Source organism: Macaca mulatta, chromosome 9 (assembly GCF_049350105.2).
Source record: "Macaca mulatta isolate MMU2019108-1 chromosome 9, T2T-MMU8v2.0, whole genome shotgun sequence".
In the NCBI taxonomy this organism is placed as follows: domain Eukaryota; kingdom Metazoa; phylum Chordata; class Mammalia; order Primates; family Cercopithecidae; genus Macaca; species Macaca mulatta.
In genome coordinates, this window is record NC_133414.1 from 98291623 (window position 1) to 98307306 (window position 15684).

At 33.4% G+C, this 15684-nt stretch overlaps 1 protein-coding gene across 2 annotated transcripts in view; it reads right to left on the reverse strand.

The window, feature by feature from the left end:
* PRKG1 (protein kinase cGMP-dependent 1) overlaps positions 1 to 15684 on the reverse strand; it is a 1342028-nt gene that overhangs the window by 829650 nt on the left and 496694 nt on the right. For both annotated transcript variants that reach the window (XM_001099261.5, XM_001099460.5), the window contains exon 3: positions 11614 to 11727. In XM_001099261.5, coding sequence (XP_001099261.1) covers positions 11614 to 11727 — 114 coding nt within the window. The remainder of the gene's footprint in view (positions 1 to 11613; positions 11728 to 15684) is intronic.

Sequence of the window (15684 nt, forward strand, 5' to 3'; positions counted from 1 at the left end):
CCAGCTACTTTGACCCAAAATAAAACCTTAACAAAAACAAAAACACATAGCAACTATAAACAAACAACTAATATTCAGAACTGAACATGATTATTAAAAAGCGGAATAGTATGGTCTTCCCTTTTCAGATATTTAGGAAGAGAAAGAATAAAGGCCGAAATGTCAAAGTATTTTTTTTTGGGAGTGGGATTATAAGTGATTTTTAAAATCTTTACATGTATGTATTTTATAAATACATTACTTTTACGATCAGAAAATTATGAAAAATTTTAAAAGGCATGCTAAATAAATTCAAATAATTATAAGGAAAATAGTCTATACAGAAAAATGTTCTGCTGTTTTTATAACTGTTTACTGTTGTCCATGGTATAAGTTTATCGGATTGAAAAAATAGAAAGCACAAGCAGGAGATTCAGAGAATGAGTAAATACAAGATTACATCTTTCATTTAGTATTTTCTCTTTTTGCTTCTGAGACTTTTAAGGTATTTTGATGTATTTAAACAGAGTTCCAAAACATCTAGAGCTCATTTCTATTTTTATTAGTCATGAAACTAATAGACAAAGGGCGTTGATTTTTTTTTATGTCTAAGATCTCTTCCAACTCAAATTTGAGTTGCAGAAGATATTTAGCATTTCAGAAATTCTGATTTTAAACTTTCAATAATTTTGTAGCCTCAAAACTTCATGTATTACATTTTGGGCTTCACATAGATTGGGCCATTTCAGGTTGGGAGAATCCCATTTATTTTTTTTCAGTATCTCACTTTGTTTCATGTTATGCTTAAGCTTCATGGATAACTTTTATTGGTTGTGTGTCAGAGACAAATTCCACTTAAATTGGTAGATTTTTGCTCCATGTATTAAATGACAATAAAAGGCAATGAATATGAGCAATTTCAAGAACTTGGTTAACTATAGGAATTGCTAAATTAAAAATATAGATAAAAGGATTTCATTTATAAAATAAGGTTATAAAATTATAAAATATAATTTTATCTATCTGATCAAGGATTTGGCCAGAAGAAGCTTGAATCTTCTAGGGGGTCAGTTTTTGCATTCTTATTAAAATTATGGCCATCACCGGCAACTTTACCCAGAAAGAATGTGGTGATTATAGATTCAGGTTCTTCCTTAAGGCAATTAAAGAAGACAGATGAATTGAACACCACAAGTTCTGAATTTCCAGGATGCATCTTAAGTTACACTCTGCATTTGTCATTTGTCTGAAATAGTACTTTTTAAAATAGTTAATGCTTTAAAGGCATGCTCAATAGCCATCTATTTGTAATTTGTCCAAAGCCTTGGTATACTTGGCGCATCCTCAGGTCTGTGTACACACAGACTCAAAATACACAAACACTTCTCATGAAGTCCTAAGAAATCTGGCCAGGAGAGAAGTGACGGCAACAGGACTATGGGAAAACACAGATGAATACCCTTTGCCTCTTCACAGACCGAAGTCATACCTCCAAACAGAAGCACTGAATTCAATGCCCAGTCTGTGTCATTCAATCTCTACCCCTCTATCCTTACTGTAGTTTGGTTTTGACATCAGTGCCTCTTGTACAAGTTAATTCAAAGCATGCATATGAACCAACTTCCCCAAGTAAGGGCTGTGATGAAAAAATTAGGGTCTGGGATCCTGCCAGAGCCTCCAGTCTCTGGAGCGTGGCCCTTCTTTCTTATTCTTCTTTATCTATGGGTTTCAAATTGTGCTTTTAGTTCCTCAGGTTCTGCAAATGATGAAAGTTCCAACTCCCTTCTGGATTATTTCTTGCTTTTATAGCATCAACTGTGATAATAACAACTGTTACAGAACAGTAAGTGTTTACTGACTGCATTACGTTCGTTTCTGCACTAAGCACATCACAGGCATTCCCTTCTTTAATCCTTGTCACAGTCATAAGGTGGGTTCTTACCATTTTGAAGCTAAGAGAAATGAGACCCAGGAACAATAAATTGTTTTCCCAGGGACACAAAGCTAGTAAGTGGCAAAGGATGAGAACCCAAGCAATATGCTTCTGGACACAAATGCTCAGAACTATTCTTCTCTTTAATTTTGGCACAGGTCAGCTTCTATCTCCTCCACTAAATCTGTCAATGCTAGTCCAGAATAATTTTTCTCTCCTTCCAAATTCCTCCATTTCTTTAGATCTAGTTTGCCAATAATTCCTTGTAATCTTTCTATATTTCCTTTCTTTCCAACTAGATTATAAATATCTTAATTGTAGGGCTATGCCCTCTTTCTCCATGATGCTCCCCAGAGAGTTCAGCAGTGCCTCACATGAATTTGGTATGAGTCTTAGAAATTCTTGATAAATGACAGTGCAGACCTAGAATTCAATTTTTATATATCAACTGCCCAAAACAACATTTGAAATAATGTAGTTCAATATTTTACTGGTGACTGTTAAGGAGAGAGATACAGTTTAGAAATCCAGGTGTGTGACCTTAAAGAAGTTTCTTAAGCTCCTTAAAACTCAGTTGCCTCACCTATGCAATTGCAGTATCGATTGCTAACGTGCAGGACTATTGTAAAGGTTAGAGATTCTACATATAGCCAAGCGGCACGAACACAGTATACAGTTGATAAAGAATTATCATTACTTAGGTATTCAGAGTAACCCTGGATTCAACTAGAAAAGTGGTCTTCAAACAATTTTACCTGACCTGAACTCAGACATTTCAGAGAAGAACTTAATCCAGGGGGAGGAATGAGAGGGAATGAATAGCAAGGGAATTTAGGGCAACTGGATGGGCTCCTGGAGGCTGTTCCCCTATTCTGTAACCAGAAAAGTCTGTTCTTATAAGCTTCACAAACAGAAGTACTCTACGAAATTTTACTTTAGAAATAAAGCAACAACAACAAATAATCCACTTAGGAAAATAATTTAAACAATGCTGTTTGATCCCACTCAGAAGGTTATAGACAACCACACTTTCAGGTCAATGAAGTGTTGCTCTTCTAGAAGTGGAAGGAATTATGAGGGTATAAAGTGAGTAATTATCTATGAGGCAGACTGTTTCTCCTTTAGAGAAAACAAGTAGTAAAGAATACTTAGCTATCCCAGTATGTAAGTATGTTCAGCTATCCCAGATCGATCCTTGAATCTTTTTTTTACCTGCCTTCTGAGTAGCCAATATTTAGTCTCTAGGATCTACTGTCACCTTCACAGTGAAAACTCAATTCTTCAGGACTCCTGCAAATATTGACTGGCTCACCTCCTTGCCTGTATCCTTCAATACTCCAGGCCTCAGATCTCTACTGGTCTCAATTCTAAGGAACTCTCCATTTCTTTTTCAATGACTGTGATATATGGATGTCTTTTCATCTTCTAACTATAGAAAGCAAAGAGTTATGCAACCCACCTAAGACTACCTGGATCACACTATGAATTAAGTCAATGGCCACCTATGGAAAGTACAAAAGACCTTTTCACTATGAGTCCAAAAGGTTGAACTTAATACATTAATGAGAAATGTATTTTGACATTGGAATATATGAAGACATTATCAACTCAGTTGTTTTCTTAAAAATGTCCATTCACATTTGTTTTCACTTAATCCAAACTATACTCACGACCATGAAAAGGAACAACAAAAAATCAAATGAAACTTTTTCTTTGTTCTGTTTTTCTACCAGCATCCTAACCATCAAGTTTAATAAATCTAAAAGTGATTTTTGTTAACAACATGACTCGACAGTCCATGATTTTTTAATTTTTTCCTCCCTCTCAATCTGTTCTTCTTTTAATTTTACTTCTCACTATTCTTCAAAAGAATATGTTAATAATATGTATAAAGCTGATACTCTTTACTAAGGTTGTGTTTTACTCCTTAAAAGAAAAATGCAACTTTCCTTAAATATCTCTGCTCAACAGCAACAAAACAAGAAAAAAAGCTGCAATGATGCCAATAATAACACTGACTACTTATTATAGAGTCTGGAATTCTCTTTTAAATTCCTCAATATAGACAATTTGATGAACATGATAGTGTGCATATGTGTAGGTTAACACTAACTGGGCACCTATAGGGTATAGTTCAGTCCTCAAACTATAGGGGCATTACCTGGAAGGCCTTGTTACACACAGATAGCTGTGACCTGCCACCAAAATTTCCATTCAGTAAAGCAGGGGCCATAGATTTTGCATTTCTAGTGATGGCCTAGGTGATGCTGATGCTGCTGTTCCAGGGACCACACTTTGAGAATCATTGGGGTAAACAGCTGAAGTTCCCTTACCAAAAGTTCATACATTAGGTATGGGCAGTAGGCATATTAAGAGCCTTATTCAGGAGTCCACACATGGGGGTGGGGAGCAGGAGGAAAAAAGGAGAAGTGCTTATAGGAAGGAGTTTAAATTACTGCTACCTAAATTTGCATCAGAGACTCTGTTAATGAACTATACTAACGCACCTCATGATCTTCGCCTGCATTTTCTCATCTGGAAAATCAAGGACAATCTCCTTCATCTACTAGATGGAGGTATTTTGAAGATTACATTACAAAATGCATGGGATGACAGGTTGTAAATTATAAAGCATTATTAGCATGATAACTTAGAAATTTAGTCAACAAAGAACATCTCATAAGCAGAGCGGGCTTTTCAGATTCACCAACGAAGTGCCAAGGTTACATTTCCTCAGTAGTCAGAGGAAATCGTAGGGGAAAATGAAGGCAAACACACTTGTCACGACTCACCTTACCCTTTTGTTATGTTATATAAGAAAAATAATAATTTTTTCCCAGTCTTCATTCATTGTCGTTAGCTGCTGTTTAAATTTTCATAATTCCTCCTTTGAAGAAATTGATTAACTAATATATTTTATGTAAAAAAATGTAGCTACTTAGTAATGTCTTAAACATTAAATCATAAAGTTTCATCTCATGAAATCTCCATAAGGGTTTCAATGCATTACAAAAACTAGATCCTGCAATAGGTTCTGATTGCTCATTATATGTCTCTAAGGTGTTAAATTTATGACTTTCTCATCATTATGTTACAGAATTCATCCTTTCATAACAGATGTACTTAACATGGATCCATGTGCTAATATTTAAAAATTTTTGAAATCATAACGTGCTGTATAAATTTTTGTGTAAGTGGAGTCCTCAGACCAACAGAAGTAGTCTTATAGATACACTTGTGCTTAAAAGCAAAATGAAAGATTGCAGACAAAATTCAAATGCTTGTGACAGCAGCTATATAGCAAAATAGTGTCAGACTTATGGCCCTCCTTCTCACTAGTTACGGACATGGGCCTAGTTGCTTAACTGCTTTAGGTCTTAGTTGCTTTAGCAATAAAATGGGGGTAACAACACAACCCATCCCAAAAGCGCTGAGCTTCATGTGTTGTTCTTAGTCTTCAAATGTTGTCTGGTTTAATTATTTATTGTTACTGTGGAAACATCCATTAGAAATTCATCCCGACTCTGACCTATAGGCAGGAAGGTTTCCTTTAAGAAAAATAATTACAGAAAATACAGTATTGGCCTATATTACTAATTTGCTTTTTATTGTTCAAATCAGTTGAATAAATACTAAAAATGCCTCTAAGCAAATTGTTAAATGAATGAATGTAGATTCATTATACCAAAAACTGACTCAAGCTTTACATGTGTGGGAGCTTCTTGTGGTGCAGGTTTTTGTGGGAAAATTGCTGCTTCTGCAGGATTAAATAACAAAAACTGCTAAAAAAAAAAAAAAAAAAAATCGGTGTTTCTTGCCTATCGTTTAGATTTCCTCGTAAATTACTTGTGATCTTTAAAACATAACACCCCATCAGCTAAAGTCTAACTCTTCTTTAGAAATAGAGAATATTCAAAGTATTCAATGATTTAGTAATTAAAGGAGGGAGAGGGAGAGTAATTTATCTAGCCTTAGGAAGGAATTAAATTTATTGCCTTTCTTTGACTATGGGAGGTATATTTTGCCTCAGAAGCACTGCTAATATATGACTATTTACCAGGCCTGGCCAATATAGAAATTGGACATGAATTTTTGGGAAAGTAGTTACATATAAATTATAAATACATTTTGATTGTAATAGTTTCCCTCAAGCCTAGGGAAAAAAAATCTTCTCAACCTGTAGAAGAAAATATAGTTTAATAATAGTTTGCCTCTTCTCTGAAATTCATTTTCAGTCTACTTAAACAACAAAGAAATGAGATGAAAACATTGCTTTTGCATGTGCATTTGTTCTTGTTAGTCTGTTATGTAGCAGCATTGGTACCTAGTGAATTGATTGCTTTATTAAAGAAATTTATTTCTTAGGGATTACATCATTGGATTTATGTTACTAATTTCACAGTATTCTTTAATAGACAAATGCAATGAAAATTTTACTAAGAAGAATATTGTCTAATTAACTCACTAAACAAGTGTACCAACTTCCCCAAGATGCTGCCAAAATATACTGTTCGCTTCATAGTCCGCAATGATAAAACTCGCGGGAAGTCACTTAACCATCCCTTCCACAACTAGGGTCACGTTTCTACTCATCATTGACCCAAATTTAACTTGTGCCTTCTCTCCTTCTTTCAGGATTCTTGGTAAAAAGCCTGTATTAAACTGGGAGAAAGCAAACACGCATCTTTTTAACTTACCTCTCAAAGGCAGCACAGTGACTGTCTCATCAGCCCAGTTATCTCTCCGGCTCTTTTGCTGTAGCACAGCAAGCATGACAGTACCTGGGTACTTGTGCTCGTGAAAACCCAGTAGTAATGGTATCCTAGCAATTGTTTGTGCTAACAGACAGTGTTGCTTCATTTTCACATGTGAATGTATCTTTATCAAAAATCTAATACTTCATGGTGCTCTACAATGATATTTTCTTAAAAAGTATCTGATTGCTTACTTCTTGGTTTAGGCATCTTAAGAAATTTCCCAGGTTTGCAGCTATTATAAGAGCTTCATCAATGACTCCTTTTCATTCACAGTAAAAATTGGCATTCATGTCTTTTGTTCCTTTACCAATAAAAAGCATAGTGTGGATGAATGAGATATCGAGTCTAGGTATTAGGTATAGGCATTGTTTTTACAGCATGTAAAAGTATTTACAGCAAAAAATTCAGTGGAATCTTCTATTATTTAATTCTTGTTCATCATTTAGGTTTTTGACAGTCAGCAGATTTTTCTGATACAGTTTGAATAATGTAATGCTTAAAACAGCTGCAAGGGAATGTAAAGCTATTTCACTACATAGACTCAAATTTATTTTAAAAACAAAAATAAACAGAAAACTCCAGACCTTTAAACTTTGTTTTTAAAATGTCTATGACGCTTAGTAAAATATCTTAAGTAGTCAACTTCCCCTTTACTAATAACTTAGGAAAGTTTAAGTATGGAAACTTAAAAATATTCAAACCAAGGCAGAAAAATAGTTTTTTACCCGATATTGTTAAAGTCATCAATTTGTCAGATTTCTTGTATGCTTTTTAGGTTCTTTAGCATTAGTAATGAAGTATTTTAATAAAGAAAAAAACTAAATACTTGTTATTAACAATTTAAGGAGAAATAATTAGATATTTTGCCCAAGTAATGTCATAAAATATCTACCACATCCACCATAGATGTTCTTTGTAGATAACTTTCCGTGGTGATTATATTGACCAGGCATCAAGATATTTCCCTGAAAAATGCTTTTTATTGGGTTTCATTGGAGTATAGTTGAACGAGACCATTTGAATAATACATGACCAAAGGTCTCGAGGCACTGTGAGCTGAAACTCAAAGTAAGAGAAGCAGGGCTTCAATTTAATATTTACAGGCAAAAATACCCCCAGTACAACACATGTCACTGAATTCCTCTCATTGTAAATGAAACGCCTTTTCCTTTTAGGTTTCCAGTAACTTCAACTTCTCCATTTTTGTTATTTTGAAGAACTTTGGGCACAGAAGCAAGGCCCAGGGTAAGTGCAAATTGATATTGCTGTAGCTGTGAGGGTAGTAAAAGTGAAATCACACCCAGGAGTGACACTTTAGGAAAACGTGATAATGATCTGCTTCCAGGTGTGGGGACTGAGTAAGTAAGGGGTATTCAAACAACATGTGAGACATTCTTGCCCCTGTGGGGTTGAAAATGGATGATCAAACTCCTTTCACTAGACAATGTCAAAATATTTCGAAAACATTTTTAAAAATCAATACTGGAAACATTAATTGGTGCTGTGGAAACCAATTCTAACAAGTGATTCTTTTCCCATCCCCATGCCACTGGGAATGTTTGTGACTGGAAAGATACGAAGTGGCCATTTTCAGATCACAGTTAATAAAGAAAACTTGAGGCTATTTAAGCCATGAACAAACTCAAGACTTGTTAAATTCTGGTTTCCAATATAATGTTAATTTTATATATTTTTATTTCTTCATTCCTCAGGGAAAAATCAATAGTTATTTTATAAGGCAGAGGTAGACTATGAATATAGATCTGAATCATACCAGAATTTTTTTCTTTGTATATCACTGTGGTTTTGATTTTTAAAAAATATTCTTCCTGGTGCTATGAGATCTTCCTCCTTGTGCTATCATGATAACCACTGAAAATAAATGTTATTTATTTTCAGAAGAATGCCAATTTATTTTTTTTCCCAGATGAAAACCAAAGAGCTTGCTTCAAACTACCATGGTGCTTCTTTCTGTTGGATCACTATGAACAAGCTTAAAATCATATTTTATAGCATATGTCAATATAGAGTTTTAATAAGAAAACTACTTCTTGATAAGGTAAGTTTAGAAGAAAAAAACACAGGTGTTCTGATCATATTCATTAGCTAGCGAAGTCACTGAAATATATTTATTCACTCCTGATACACTTGCAAAAACTGCTCTCCTGAACAGGAAACAAGTAATGTACATTGAAAAACTATTGAATGCTACCTAGGATTTAGTTACTACTGTGAAAATAAAACGCATTAAGATGCCAGATAACTTTCAGGCTGATCAAGGAAAATAGAAAAGAAAAAGGATCACCAACATTTTCAATCATGAACGAAAGTTGGTGATGTTAGGGTTAAGGAGGTCAAAAGCCAAGGTATGTAAGAAAGAAGAAGCTTGGATAGGTCAGCTATTGTGTAGAAAAATATTCCCCTCAGAATTAGACTAGTACGCCCAAGTGGATGAATCCATTTTGAATGATACTCCAAATGGTCAATACTCCTGTCATTTGATACTACAAATGACACGATGACAGGAAAAAATGGACAAGTTGATGCAATCTTGAACACTAAGAAATAAGTGAACCTTAAAAGACAAATAAATTTGAAGACATGTTTTTATCACATGTAAAGAATAAGATAGCATTGGGAGTTATATCCTGTAGTCATTTTGTAAAAGTAGCATCCACAATGTGAGCTAATTAGAATCATAACATATCTAACCTGAAGGTTTAATTAAAATATATAGAAAAAAATGGCGCTTGAGGACTACAGTCACAAGTACAATCTCCCTAGATAGCAGAGGTGGCATGACAAAAAGTCCTGAAACAATAAACAATCATTATTCATACTTCATACTGCTTATGAAACATTTGGAAGAAACAGTTGCTCACAGATATTGTTTCTGATTCATGCACAAAACCTCTGTACCTATAAATGCAGGTATATATTTGCACACCACCAACTCTAGGCTCTTTTGTCAACACAACTTTTATATCTTAAGAAGGGACTGTGAAGAAACAAATACGCACACATGCACAGATGCATTCTTCAGCTTTCTCTGAGTCTGTGTTAAAGAAGAACATGTCCCATTACTCATTTCCCTTGATGATGGATGCTCTGACCCCAAAAGAGTTAGGCTTATAATTTGCATTCAACATCTAGCAGCTTCTTGTTGAATTAGATTCATGGTGTCTATTTAAATTTGCCAAATAAGAGTACAATAGATGTTGTGCAGATGAACATCACTATATAGAAATCTAATAAGAAAACTGATGTTTATGAAGCAAACAAATCATTAAAAATCTTTGCTGTAAAATTCATGTAAATAAACTATTTAAAATATTTCTTTAATAAAAATTCCATGTTTCATAAGATTAACTACCATGTTATTACCAACTGTTGGCTTTTGGAAATTTTGTAGTTTCAGTTAGATTAAAGTATCAAGCCTGAAATATATAAAGATGTTAAATACTTTAAAACAAAAAAAACTACTTATAATTCTGAGATATCATCAAAATATGCTATTCTGGTCTTTTTTTTTTTATCTGAAAAGGAATATATTTCTCATGAAAATGAAGCATGATTGTAAAACCAGTTTCACTTAATGGAGCCATGACTATTCTTTTCTATAGTTAAGGTTCTTTTTAAGTAAGTAAAAGTTGTGGCAGATTCTATTATGGTTCACTGAGTCTCATTCTTTGAGCTATGTAATTGAATGATCACTTGAAGTAAAAACATGGCAGCATCTATCAATCAAGAGTCCTGTGCTTTCAGAGATCAAGAATCAAATGCCAAGGAAGACTCATCCTAAAAGGGGCCCATTTACAATTGATGTTACAGTGAATCCAATGAATAAAAAGGTGATTCACTAATAAGACGCATAAGACAATTTCTGGGACTCCAGCTGGCCATGCATTCTTATGTTTTTTTAAATCCAATTTCACTGTTATATTATCAGTTATATGCTGCACTTCTGAAGGAAAAAACTAATACAAAAAGTAGTCAATGAGATCCAGATAAAACTAATTGAAATTCACAATGTACTTGTCATTTTGCCAATAGCATTTTTTTTAAATGACAAAATCTAATCAAAGTAATCTGTGATTGAAATCAACCACAGGAAAATGTATCAGAAAGACTTTTCAAACATGAAATACATACATTTGCCTAAAGATGCAATGAACCTTACATTGTTGACTTTTGAATTCAGCTCTGTTTGTTATACAGTCATTATATACTTACTCAGGAAGCAGATTAAAAAAAAAAATCTTTTTCCTTCTAACTATTGCAGCTGCTTCTGCCAAGCAACAAAAGTTGCTAGAGAAATCATATATACACATACATGTAAAATTAGGGAAACAAGCTGCTTTATTGCCCTGATTTAAAATAAGCTCAATCAGTAGAGAAGAAAAATGCTATAATATACAGCTTGATGAGCAGCTGAAGGCAAAAATACCCTCAGATGCAGTTTTAGAATTCAGGAGATATCTTACTCAATGATGTTTGAATGAGATGAAGGACATTTCTCCTCTTAATTTTTCTAAACCACTGAGTAAACAAGTGGAATTTATGTGAGGAATATAACCCAAAATAGACAGACATGTAAAAATTTCTTAAATATGATCCTGACACTATAAAGAGAGAAAAGAAAAAGACTTGCTCTTATTTGATTCAAATGTATAAAATTATATCATTTAAAAAATCCTAACTATGAGAATTTATTGATTAAAGGATAATTCTCAGAAATCAGCAAGAAAATGTAATTTATACAAAACCAATTGTTAACAATCACCTTTAGGAGGAAAACAAATATATCAGCTATATGGCGGGGCAAAAATTAAAATACAAACTAATAAAATTATAAAGATTAAATAAATGGGCATTTTAATTAACATCTCAAAGGCCTAGGGAAAAGACATTAAATATATTTTAAATATATGAAAATAGTCTTACTCTTGACGGTCGCTGTCCGGGTACAGTTGTAAAGAATAGCCAACTCCCCAAACACTTTTCCTGGACCCATGGTACACAACTTCACACCTTCTTTTGTAACTTCAACCTTACCATCTAAAAAGGAGGAGGGAAAAACATGTTATATAAATTCTTTCTCATGCTTCATTTGTTGCATTTTTAATGTGAAGAGGAATGTTAGGCTCATTTGTAAAAATGCAGTTACCAATTTAAAAAAAGTCACCAAGAGGCAATGCAAGAAATGAAACAAAATATGGAAGTTAGGAAAAGTACATATTTTCTTAAATTTACTACTGAAAAGATTTGATATGAGATCCAAAACAACAAGTAAAGATAGAGACAAACAGGCAAACATAATATCATTCCAAGTCTGTTATTAGTAAACCATGGTAATTCCAATTTTAACATAATTTTGAATCTGAAAGAAAACTTGAGTAAGTAGTACATTTTCTACAGCACATTTCATACTTGAAAATTCTCATTAGTAAGGCAGTTATTATGAAGAGGGGAATTACTTTGACCCTTTGCCATTAGTTAATTCTGCTCTTGGTATCTTTTTATTTAAAACATCTTGCCTGACTCAGGCAAGACTGTCTTATCTGCTTCCCAGCTCTGCAACGTTGACTGTAGGAGAAAACAAACTACAAGGGTTGAGGGAAAAGAAAACTGTGTTATGACAGTTTATGTTTGACAAAGGGCTTGGAAAATGAAACGTTAAAGGAAGAAAAAAGCTAAGGAAACACCACGTACTGGGTATACATTGTTACCTGCAAGTAAGAAAAATGCTATTTATGAGAGAAATGAAAATATATATATATATTATATATATATTTATATATATATTTTATATATATAATATATTATATATTTTTAATTATATATATTTATATATTATATATATTTATTATATAATAAATATATATATATTATAATATATATATTATATATTTTATATATATAATATATATAATATATATTATATATATATATTTATATAAATATATATATATTTATATATATATAATATATATATATATTTTGAAAGTCATACCTATGTAGACTAAGAATTTCATCACCTAATACAATCAGGGTAGAAATAAAAAGGCAACAGAGTCCATTCTTGACTGACTTCTCCTCTTCTATTTTTCTCCAAGTTATTTATCCACAGTCTACAGAAGAGAAGCTTAATGCCTGGCAAGAGAGTTAGCTTGTGTTTGAAAGGAACTAATGCTCCTCCAGTGTTTGCCAAACTTCAGGCCTTTATACTTTGATTTCATAATTGTTCCTTTATTTGTGTGCTACCTGTAATATTTAACCTTTTAGAGTATTGACATTAAATTCACTCCTTCACTTTTAAAATCAACCTGGTTTTATCTAGGCAGTAATCTTTGTAACAACTGAGGTTTAATGTGCTGATTAATTATTTTCAAATACTATGGAGATAAAATCTTAAATATATATATATACACACACACATATTTTATTTTAAGTTTAATCCATATACTAGTGGTACATGATTCTCCCTTCAGAGGACATTATCCTACCCTGAAAAACATTTCACATAAATAGTATCAATGAAGAGAGAATTCTGCAGTAATTAGAATAAAAGTCCATAAAAAATCTCCTTATTATTTTTGACTGGTGTATGCATGCCCCTTTTGTATGTAAAGAAACTAGTCAGGAATGAACAAATTCAACAATTCAAAAGGTTTAAAAGGACTTGCTTACACAGGTATGGCCAAATATTCTAGCTTTCTCATGGTTCACTTCTTGACTGTAGGGAAGAAAATTCTTCCCCATCAAAATCAGTACAGTCAATTCATCTTTTCATAAGCTTCAGATAGTTCCCATGGCATTTTCCTCCCTTTTTTTCAGTGGCAAGCCTATGCCCCTAGAAATTTCATCTACCACTCAAGAATGAGAGACAGGACAGAATATAACACAGAAGTTAAAAAATTTGTACATCATCTAAAGATAGACCAAAATTTAGTTCTGGTTCCCTTTTCTGTTCCTTACTGGCCTTGTGACCTTGGGCAAATTGCTTAACTTCTCTTTGCCTCAGTGAAATGGATACAATAAAAGCACCCATTTCACTGGATGATTGTCAAAATTAAGTGAGATAAAGCAGGTAAAATTCTTAACACAGTATCCTGCACATAGCAAATGCTTAATAAATGCTTGCTCTTATCACTGGCATTATTTTATTATAATTTATATGGAGGTATGATTTATTAGATGACATTGAAGCACAATATTCCATCATCTACTACAGAAACTAACCAAGAACAATGTAGGATAATAGAGGTTTTTAATTTCCCCTCCTCCAGTGGAGAAAGAATTTGTTTTCAGATTCCCTCTCTATGGGGGGTTGAGGAGAGAACCTTTTAAATCACATCCAAAGAAGAAAATAGAAGCTCAGAAAATCATACCAATCTTCCTAGATTAATGCAATGGCTTTGTATTTTCTCCATTTGCCTATGCCTGGCCAACATTTGATGTAATATTTCTTCAGCCCTTACAGCCTAGTGGTAGAGACTCCAAAGAATAATATATAACAATTTTTCAACACTTTATAAAATTTTCTTGACCTACAGATCTAGTGTCAATTATATTAGTAGATCTGAAAGCAAAAGGAATAATTCCTAAAGAACTTTCATAAATAAATGATTTGTACAAGTCTGTTTCTCTGACTCTTTGGGTTTGATAATTAAACATTTTCAGTGGAAAGAAACCTATGGGCCATGCGAGTAAAACCACTACTAAGAATTCTATTAGACAGTTTTGGAGTTTTCTTTTTAAAGGAGGAGGAACATCAGGACTATTGTTTTAGCTCAGTGATTTCTTAAAGGAAATCTATGGACCCATTACATCAGAACTAATTTATAAAGATCAGATATTCCCCCCATAGGAAAGAGTGAATGTCCCCTCACTGCCACGACCACCATACTCAGTTGTACTGCCACTTCTTTCCTGAAAAACCATGCTAATATAACACTGATCTGTTTCAACTTACTGACAATTAATTTTCTAACGAATTATATTTCCTATTCTCTTATGACATTACAACCAGAATTGTATAAGTCTCCAAAGTTTAATATTTGTGAACAAGCTCACTTCTGGTTCAAACATATTTTCCTGATCTTATATTTGCCTAATTTTCTCATGTTTAACTTATTTTTTTGATAAGGTAGGTATAAATTATACCTATATGTATATAAATTATTCATATATATGAATAATCAGTGCTGGTAACAAAGGGTTGTATTTCACATTAATTGGAATAGCTAAAAATCACTTAGCTATATTGTATTTGAGAAATAGCAGTTTTGACATAAACATATTTTCCAGGCTAAGTTAAACACTGGAAATTCAATATCCTCACAGTAGTCAAAAAAGTAAGGGTGATGTCATATGATAGATGACAATGACCCAAAAAGCACTGCTTTTTTTTTGTTTGTTTTTTGTTTTTTTTTAGATGGAGTCTCCCTCAGCCAGGCTAGAGTGTAGTGGTGCTCTAGCACCACATGGCTCACTGCAAACTCTGCCTCCCAGGTTCAAGTGATTCCCCTGCCTCAACCTCTTGAGTAGCTGAGATTGCAGGCACGCGTCATCATGCCTGGCTAATTTTTTTTTTTTTTTGGAGTATAGTAGAGATGGATTTTCACCATGTTGGCCAAGATGGTCTCGATCTCCCGACCTCATGATCCACCCACCTCAGCCTCCCAAAGTGCTGGTATTACAGGCGTGACCCACGGTGTCTGGTCCAAAAAGCACTGCATTTTTTAAGTAAACAGAAAGCCATAAATCATAAACAAAACTCAGTGTCTGTACTTTGTTACCTTGAGTCAGAATTTGGTATCCTTTCTCACACCTGTTATGTGAATGGGGAACGGCAAATTCAAGGAGGCAGGACACACTGGATACTTTAATGAAGGCTCTTTCAGAGACATTTAGAAGTATCCCAATTTTCTAAGAGTCTAGTGAGTTACTGGTCTGATATGTGAAATTAGTTAAGCTAATAGGCCACTCACCAGTCTTGTAGCAAAATTAGAA